We start from the raw sequence: 9,120 nt of genomic DNA on the forward strand, positions 1-9,120 counted from the left end.
ATAAAGATGCAAGCTGGGGATATATAAAGGGGATCTAAATGCGCGATATTTAGTTGGTAGCTGGGAGGTTAGAAGGAAGTTGTCTATTTAAATCAACGCGTGCGGAAGATGGAGGATATTTAGTCAACTAAATATGAGATGAATGTGCACTTCCAATTGAATAAATAAGCAAAATATACAGCTCTCTCTTTATATATAAATAATACATACTAAAATATCTACCAATAAGCGTTTAAATAATTAATTTCCGTGATTCTCGTCCTTTCTCTTATTTTTCCTCACAACAACCACGGACTTAAATATTTAAATATTTAGTTCTTTAGGGCTGGCCCAGACTGGGAGGGAATGAATCATCACCACTTCCAAACTGCGAAACAACAACAGCTCTCGAACTTCACCATCAGCAAAGCTATCCGCATCTATCCACGTATTTATCATAGACAGTGACATTATATTTGCTCCGTCCCCATCGAGGATGATAACCTGAACCCCTACAGTCGCCGGTGTTATGAACCCCTCGCGCTCATCTCTCTCCGCTCACTCTCTCCGCTCTTCTCAGCGCCGCTTCTCAATCCATCCGCCGAATATCAATTCCCCCACCGATACCATACCACAACATGCACATACACCCACTACAGAAACCCCGCGGGAGGGCGGTGCCCACACTATTCCTTCGCCTCTAAGAGACGAAATCTACGAGATCAACGAGATCAAACGCTACGAAGACTTCACCACCATCGACTGGGTGCAGGACGCCGTGCACGAGCAGGCACGACGACGGGCCAAGCGCATAGATGCATCGCGATTCTGGGACCAAGAGGGGACGCTGGGATGGAGGAGGAAAGTTAGGGAATCGTACGATGCCGGCCAGGCGTGGTTGGTTATCACGATTGTCGGGGCTGCGATTGGGTTCAATGCGGCCTTCCTCAATATCGTGACGGAGTGGCTGGCAGATATCAAGTTGGGATATTGCACGACGGGATTTTATTTGAATGAGTCGTTTTGCTGTTGGGGTGCCGATGATGGTATTTATTCTTTCCTTTTGTCCTTTTAACATTATGGCGGCTCCTAGTCTTCTTCTTTCGGTTTTCTATTTCACCCTTTTACTGATTTGCAGCTGTGCAAGGATGTCCGGAATGGCGGGCGTGGACCCCGATAGCGCCATTAAACTACATCGCATACTTTATCTTCGCGGTAGGTTCTATTATATGTTGCCGTCGTGTCCTTATGAAGCTGGAGATTACAGTGTCTAATTGGCGGTTCCCGTACTCTAGGTGCTCTTTGCGTTCTCATCTGCCGTCCTCGTCAACTCATTTGCGCCATATGCTGCGGGCTCTGGCATATCGGAAATCAAAGTTATTATTGCTGGTTTTATCATGAAAGGTTTCCTTGGTGCTAGGACCTTGATCATAAAATCTTTGACCTTACCGCTGTCGATTGCATCCGGGCTCTCAGTGGGCAAGGAAGGCCCCAGCGTCCATTTTGCTGTATGCACGGGGAATGTTATTTCCCGGTGGTTCGGCAAATATAAGCGGAATGCGGCAAAGACACGGGAGATCCTGACTGCCACAGCTGGTGCTGGAGTAGCAGTCGCATTTGGCTCTCCTATCGGGGGTGTTTTGTTTTCGTTGGAGGTATTTCATTTGCTCTCGGTTTCCTCTATTTCCAGAATATCAAATCGTAGATTTGCTGACCTTTTCACAGGAAATGGCTTCATATTTTCCCTTGAAAACACTTTGGAGGAGTTACTTTTGCGCCCTAGTAGCAACCGGAGTCCTTGCGGTACGTCCTGACTAGATCCGCTTTATTTGTTCTTCTTATTTGCATATTTTGCTCACGATCGCGTTAGGCAATGAACCCCTTTCGAACAGGCCAGCTCGTAATGTTCCAGGTGAAATATGATCGGACGTGGCATTCGTTTGAATTAATTTTCTTTGTTTTGCTAGGCGTCTTTGGCGGGTTATATGGCGTGTTTGTTATGAAATGGAACTTGAGATCGCAGGCGTTCCGGAAGAAGTATCTATCACGACATCCAATTATCGAAGCTACGGTGCTCGCCGGGGTCACTGCATTGATATGCTACCCGAATATGTTCCTAAGGATCAATATGACTGAGATGATGGAGATCTTGTTTAGAGAGTGTGAAGGAGCACATGATTATAATGGAATTTGCAAGTATGTACTATTCTCGGTTTCGCGACATTCCTGTGTTCAAGGGACTGGATTGTGCTAACGGTTTTTGATTTAGCACTAATAATCGCTGGTCAATGGTTATCTCACTTGCTATTGCTACAATAGTTCGAGTCCTCCTGGTTATCGTCTCATATGGATGCAAGGTACCCGCTGGAATCTTCGTTCCATCGATGGCCATAGGAGCTTCCTTTGGTCGGATGGTTGGCATTCTTGTCCAAGCTTTATATGAAGCCTTTCCGGATTCGAAGTTTTTTGCTGCTTGCGAACCTGATGTGCCTTGTATCACGCCTGGAACATACGCATTCCTTGGAGCAGGTGCTGCACTGAGTGGGATCATGCATTTGACTGTATCAGTCACAGTGATCATGTTTGAGCTCACCGGCGCCTTAACTTATATTCTCCCAACGATGGTAAGCTAGAAAACCTGCTTGACGCAGATAATATACATCAGTGCTAATCTTCCAAGCAGATTGTGGTTGGCGTAACCAAGGCAGTCAGCGACAGTTTCGGGAAGGGCGGTATTGCAGACCGCATGATCTGGTTCAACGGCTTCCCATTCCTCGACAACAAAGAAGACCACATCTTCAACGTCCCCGTCTCCCACGCCATGACCAGCAAACCCGTCGTGCTTCCGGCAACCGATTTCCCAGTATCCAAAGCCGAGAATCTTCTTCAGCAACACAAATACCAGGGCTTCCCAATCGTTGAAGACCTTACCAACAAAGTCGTTATAGGCTTCATCGGCAGAACAGAGCTTCAATATGCAATCAATCGCGCAAAACGGGAAGGTCTCCTTTCCCCCAACGCCAAATGCCGCTTCACCAGCACCCCTTCCGCTTCTTCCCACCGCAACCGTAACACCGTTCAACCCACAAGCTCCCTGACTCTCCAAATACCCTCCAACCGACAGACCTTCGGATCCAACTCCTCCTCATCCTCCCGATCCGAAGACCACCCCTTCAATTCCGATCACAGCCCCGATGACCGGCCCCCCTCCCGCACATTCGACGACATCGCCACCTCAGCGGGCATACGCTCCATAGATTTTAGCCAGTACGTCGACCTGGCACCGTTAACAGTTCACCCACGCCTACCGCTAGAGACGGTTATGGAGATATTTAAGAAGATGGGGCCTCGGGTGATCCTCGTGGAACATCGTGGGCGTCTCTCCGGCCTCGTTACTGTTAAGGATTGCTTGAAGTATCAGTTTAAGGTTGAGGCGCAGGAGCATACCGCGTCTGGTGTTGGTGTTGGGGACGATGGACATGGTCATGGTCATGGTAGTAATAGTGGACTTGGTGAGGGGATTGTTGAGCAGAAGGCTTGGGAGCTTATTCAGTGGGCGACGGAGAAGGTGGCCTTTTGGAGGAGGATGGGGTGGGGGAGGGGGAGGGGGAGGGGGGGTTTGTTGCGGCTGGGATCCTCGCAAGAGGAGAGAGATTGGAGACGGGGAAGTGGGCATGAGGCGAATGAGTGGGATGGGGAATTATTGCAGTCGAGAACTTCGTCGGATATTGTGGATGGGACAGAGGAGTTGGAGGGGTTTGTGGAGCTGGAGGAGAGAGGGAATTAGGTATCCGTGATATCGTATGTATGTATGTATGAATGAATGAATGTACTATATATGTACGTGTGAAATTTTTTTGGACTAATGGCGGGGAGTGGGGCTTTTCTTCTTTTCTCTTTTCATGCTCTGTTGTATTCAATTGTTGCTAGGCAAGGCCCATATCTCGCGCATTTAGATATTAGGCTCTGAAGAGGTTAGAAATTGTGGGAATGCTAGCCCTGAGTGATATATAGACATCTTAACATATTATATAATAATTTTCCAACGCACATATATGGACTCGCAGTAGTCACGACCTCTATTTATTCTATTTCCCTTCAGCACAAACCGACCGAACTACCAACTCCACAAACAAACCCATCGCATAGAGCAAAACCCGCCCACCAATTCATCATCCACGCTTTAGTTAACTAACTCACCTCCCCCTCGTCCCCCCCTTCCCCCCCTTCCCTCATCCCCACAACCACACACCCCCCCGCCATCAACGCCGCACCCACCCACCACAACCCATCCACCCTTTCCCCAAAAACCGCCATCCCCAACAATGCCGTAAGCAAGAAATTCGCCGTCGTGTTCGTGATGGCCACTTTTGTGCTCGACGCTGAGGCCGTCAGGGCCCGCGTGAACATGGCCCACATTACCCCGTTGGAGAGGATGTTGAGGGCGAAGAAGAGCTAGTTATGCTCAGGTTTAGTCTTTTCTTTTTCTTTCTTTTTATGATTTTGGTGTGGTGGGGCGGGGCATGGGCATCGTGGATTTGATGGACTTACGGCGCGGGTTATATATTCCGCTATCCTCGCTGAGGAGGGAGGGAGGTTGAGGAAGTGAGAGAGAGTCTGGGAAATGGTGGCTGTGAGGTGGGTTGTAGTCCTGGGTGTCATGGGGGGGGGGGGGAGTGGTTAGTTCTGTAGCTTCAACGTATGCAAAATAGAGAGATATATGGTTTGATGCCAATTTCGGGAGAGAATCATTCCATAATATTTATTCTGATCATTCTACCTCCCCCTACCGCCCCTAGTTTTGTAGTTGTATGCAAACGCCACGCGCGGGACGAGAGTAGTATGGGCGGAGAAAGTTCATGGATTCCTCCATTTATATACCCCTGTTCCCCCCTTTCTATTTTTCTCTATGTAAAAAAAGGGGGTGTCCCCAAAAAAACAAGAAAACAAACCTTCTAATAAAAGGAGAAAAAAGGAAAAAAAAAAATCACCTACAATTTCGCAAACAGCCCATTCGTGGCAGCGAACAAACCGCTCGCAATGGCTAGAATGACCCAGTTGTACGCGGATGAAGATGGGGATGGTGCGGCCGCATTTCCATTTCCATTCCGTTTCCGTTTCCGTTCCCCTTTCTCCCGCTCAATGTGATCTTCCTTTCGTCTCCCCGGTATAGATGGTGATATATCGTCCACATCTGCTGAAATATCCCCGGAGCTGGTACTTTGGTTGTTGAGTCGCCGGCGAACCATGCTGGGAATGGTTTGTTCCCCGTAGTCTGATGGGGTTGAGTGAGGTTGTGTAAATGGGATGGATGTAGTCCGTTGGCGGTATGTATTCAAGGACATATATATGTATGTAAGCAGTAGCAGGTAAATTAAATTTAAAAATTTACACTGTTAAAAAGATGGTAAATGAAGAAATTCCCAGAGTTACTCTATGGGAGGAATGTCGAGTGATAGCAGTTGGTATACATACAAATATTGTGGCGGACATATTACTTGCGAAAACAGAATTTTCCCAGCCCCCTCTGAAAATTAGTAGCAAAACACCACCAAAAAATCAAAATATCTGCATTTCTCTAGAATCATTCAATATCATTCAATACACGTCTTTTTCAATCAAATATCATCCAAATACGCGTCTTTCTTATCTTTATCATCAAATCCACATATATCAATCAACTCTTTTTTCAATATGCCTCACAACACCTGCTGTCCTGCTGCTTCGCAAGCCTGTACAAAGACTCCTACCCTGCACCTCAGTCTCCTCAAACTACCTGTTCCAGAAGTTCTGGATAATGAAGAGGATCCAGTCAATGATGAGATGGAGAAGCAGATGAATGAGAAGAATATAGAGACTCAGTCTGAGGATTCTTGATATCCACAAATCTCTACACCTGAGTCTGATATCTCATACAGATTGTATGAACGGGTGATTATCAATGAGATAAAGAACAAGAGAGATGACAAAATGATTAATAAGTAGAAAGAAGAAGAAGAATTAGAAGAATGAATCTATAATTTCTACAATCAATTCTTCTATACAGATCTCTCAAATGTCAGTGATTATATTCCCTTCTTCAGCTCTGACAGCTTCAACTTCATTCAATATGACATTCTCAAGTGAGATAATCAATGTGATGATGATGAAATATATGATGAAAGGAATAGAAGAACTGAATTCACAATCTCATTATCATCCACATCCAGATCTGCTGTTGAATCTTCCATCAAATCCACCGTTGAAATCTTCCATCGAATACACTGTTGAAATCTTCCATCGAATCCACTGTTGAAATCTTCCATCGAATCCATCGTTGAATCTTCCATCGAATACACTGTTGAAATCTTCCATCAAATCCGCCGTTGAAATCTTCCATCGAATCCGCCGTTGAATCTTCCATCGAATACACTGTTGAAATCTTCCATCGAATCCACCGTTGAATCTTCCATCGAATCCATCGTTGAAATCTTCCATCGAATCCATCGTTGAATCTTCCATCGAATCCATCATTGAAATCTTCCATCGAATACACTGTTGAAATCTTCCATCGAATCCGCCGTTGAATCTTCCATTGAATCCACTGTTCCATCTCCAATTCAAAGCAGTTCAATACCTCAATTTGATGAATACTTCAATTGATTGACAAGGGAACAGTTGCTTCATATGAATATTGACAAGAGTATATTTCAAATTATAAGAGATGGATTAAAAAGTCCATTATAACAGACAAAATTGCAGAAATTCAAATCATCTTTATTCACTATTTATAGTGATGAGAACAGATCTCATACTACTTTCACTTCTAAATTTATATTATAATGAATTGTAATCTGAATCTTTCTAATTATTATAATACTATTCTATATAAGTAGATCTGAAATATTCTTTTATATCTTTTTCTCTTATGAAGTTCTCAACTGCATGATATAAAAAAGCTTCAAAATCTTCATCAAATCTCTTCAGAATTGAAGAGATATCTGATATAATCTTTGACTTTATATCACATGTTGAACAGAGTTCTCTAGCAGTTTCAAAACAGTGAAGATTTCATTGAATTCAATATACACAGATGATAATCAATGCTTCACGCGATCTCAGCAGACATATAATCATTCTTAAGATGTACAATCTTGTTGATAATGAAATCACAGAGTTGAGGTGGCATATTGATGATAAAGGTAAGAAAGACGCGTATTTGGATGATATTTGATTGAAAAAGATGTGTATTGGATGATATTGAATGATTCTAGAGAAACGCGGATATTTTGATTTTTTGGTGGTGTTTTGCTACTAATTTTCAGGGGGGGCTGGGAAAATTCTGTTTTCGCAAGTAATATGTCCGCCACAATATGTAGACTTTATTCTCCCCGGTGGCCGAATGGTTAATGCGGCCACCCGGTAGCGCCTTGGCATGGGAAACCAAGGCGTGTGGGTTCGAAACCCGCAGGGGATACATTAAATCCGGAACCCAAGCACCTCAGGTTTCTAATAAATACAGAGGTGTACAAATCGCTCCAATAAAATTGCTCTATGTTCCTGGGCTGGGAAGTTATTATCGCATGTATTTAATTGTCACTCCTTTGTATTTCCTATGTTCTTGTTATCTTGGCGTGGTCTCAACACCTGTATTTCCTCCTGTATAACCAACACTTGGCCTGTATTTAACATCACGCAAGGACTCATCATAAGCTCCGCTTGCATATGAGTATAATGGAAGAATAATAATAATAATAATAATAATGTAGACTTTATTCGCAGATGAAAGGGGGCGTTTAACGCGCTTGCCGCGTTTATACGTGTGGGGGAGGGGAGCCAAGGTGGACTAAATGTAAAATTATTGAAGACATTAAATATTATTGAAAAGGAGATATAAGATGTATCAGAGATGAAGTGTTTTATTTCGAACTAGGAAAATAAAAAAGAAAAACAGTTGCTTCCTCTCTATATTATCCCCAGCTGAAATTTTCAAGCACGGAGAGGGTTTTGTATAGTATAGTTATAACGGCTAACAATAACTAACAATAATAATATCATAGAGTTTAATATTCGTCAGGAAGCAGGTTGTACATGCTTCCTAGTAGCCTGTTGAAGCTGACCTTGATGACATATCCCGCGTCAAGTAGCCTTTAGAGCAGACAGACGCGAGCGAGTCGGTATTATGATATTGACGAAACACAGCTATTCAAACGAACCGGGATGCGCTCAATCAGCTAAAAAGGATGATTATAAACTGATTAGAGCCCGGAGCCACCCCCCCCCCCCCCCCCCCCCTCCTTTTCCCCTTACCGGTCTTATTTATGGCGACAGCCGCTGAATCCTCCACTTAAACGCCTTCGCCGTCTCGTCCCCCGATCCCACCTCCCCATGAACCCTCACATACCTGAACCGATCATGCAGCCGACTCTTCCTCCCCTGCCAAAACTCCACGGACTCCGGCACAATCCGAATCCCGCCCCAGAACGGCGGGAGCGGGATCTCTTCCAAACCGGCAAAGCGCGCTTCCATCGCCTTTACACGGTCGTCAAGGATCGATCGCCCATCATCGTCGTCAGCATTGTCAGCATTTGCATGAGCGGTATCCACCCCATTGACAATAGCAGCTGAATCACGAAGCCCAGCCGATGCCGCAGAAGCAGGAGCAGGAGCAGCCAGCGGGCCCGTCTCCCATAGGACCTTACTCTGCTGACTCGCCCAGGCCCCAATCTGGCTCCCCCGCTCCCTCGTCCGCCAATACGTCTCGCTCTCCTCTCTCGACAGCGACTCCACCCGCCCCTCAACACGCACCTGCCGCTCCACAGCCTGCCAATGGAATGTTAACGCCGCCCATCGATTCCCTTGATGCTGCTGCTGCTGCTGCTCACTCGCGCCTTCAACCCCTGCCCCATCCCCATCCCACTCCCACTCATCCACACCACCCGCCGTCCCAAAAACCTGGCCCCCCTTCCCCTTCCTACTCCCCCAATTACTATACACCACCCACCCCCTCTCATCCAGCTCTTTCAGATATAGCGTGCGCGCACTGACGCGGCCAGACGGCAGCGAGGCCGTGGCCAGCGTGCACGTCTCCGGCGCGGTGGAGGCGGGCAGCCGCGGGTCGCGGAACCAGGTGTTGAATTGCTGGAAGGGATTGGTGGGGTT

The 9,120-nt window shown here is 45.9% G+C and overlaps 5 protein-coding genes across 6 annotated transcripts in view; 2 read left to right on the top strand and 3 right to left on the bottom strand.

Annotated features, from left to right (window-relative positions):
• The first annotated feature begins 209 nt into the window (after positions 1–209).
• Positions 210–4,765, top strand: BDCG_00026. 2 transcript variants are annotated; one of them, XM_045415532.1, is made up of 7 exons: positions 210–1,025; positions 1,127–1,194; positions 1,275–1,634; positions 1,705–1,782; positions 1,850–2,175; positions 2,249–2,603; positions 2,663–4,765. In XM_045415532.1, exons 1-7 carry the CDS (start codon positions 509–511, stop codon positions 3,764–3,766), a joined length of 2,808 nt encoding a protein of 935 aa, XP_045278992.1. In that variant the 5' UTR covers positions 210–508; the 3' UTR covers positions 3,767–4,765. The 2 variants fall into 2 exon arrangements, with proteins under 2 accessions (XP_045278992.1, XP_045278991.1); XM_045415531.1 differs by having other exon boundaries at positions 271–1,025; positions 1,118–1,194; positions 2,663–4,738.
• On the bottom strand, positions 3,675–5,453 carry BDCG_00027 (uncharacterized protein). Its single transcript, XM_045415533.1, has 3 exons — positions 4,975–5,453; positions 4,531–4,630; positions 3,675–4,434 (listed from the first exon to the last, which is right to left on the bottom strand). Exons 1-3 carry the CDS (start codon positions 5,322–5,324, stop codon positions 4,171–4,173), a joined length of 714 nt encoding a protein of 237 aa, XP_045271462.1. The 5' UTR covers positions 5,325–5,453; the 3' UTR covers positions 3,675–4,170.
• Positions 5,454–5,631: 178 nt separating this feature from the next.
• BDCG_16047 (uncharacterized protein) lies at positions 5,632–5,884 on the top strand. The gene has a single exon (XM_045425321.1). It carries the CDS (start codon positions 5,674–5,676, stop codon positions 5,854–5,856), a length of 183 nt encoding a protein of 60 aa, XP_045278993.1. The 5' UTR covers positions 5,632–5,673; the 3' UTR covers positions 5,857–5,884.
• A 290-nt stretch (positions 5,885–6,174) lies between these two features.
• BDCG_00028 (uncharacterized protein) lies at positions 6,175–6,489 on the bottom strand (the record flags this gene model as incomplete). Its single annotated transcript, XM_045415534.1, has 1 exon — positions 6,175–6,489. One exon carries the CDS (start codon positions 6,487–6,489, stop codon positions 6,175–6,177), a length of 315 nt encoding a protein of 104 aa, XP_045271463.1.
• A 1,788-nt stretch (positions 6,490–8,277) lies between these two features.
• The window catches only part of BDCG_00029 (pyridoxamine 5'-phosphate oxidase), a gene marked incomplete at both ends in the record, with an annotated part of 1,587 nt that continues 744 nt past the window's right edge, over positions 8,278–9,120 (bottom strand). The window contains one exon of the mRNA XM_045415535.1: positions 8,278–9,099. Coding sequence (XP_045271464.1) covers positions 8,278–9,099 — 822 coding nt within the window. The remainder of the gene's footprint in view (positions 9,100–9,120) is intronic.

This window comes from Blastomyces dermatitidis (genome assembly GCF_000003525.1).
Source record: "Blastomyces dermatitidis ER-3 genomic scaffold supercont1.1, whole genome shotgun sequence".
NCBI classification, from domain to species: Eukaryota; Fungi; Ascomycota; class Eurotiomycetes; order Onygenales; family Ajellomycetaceae; genus Blastomyces; species Blastomyces dermatitidis.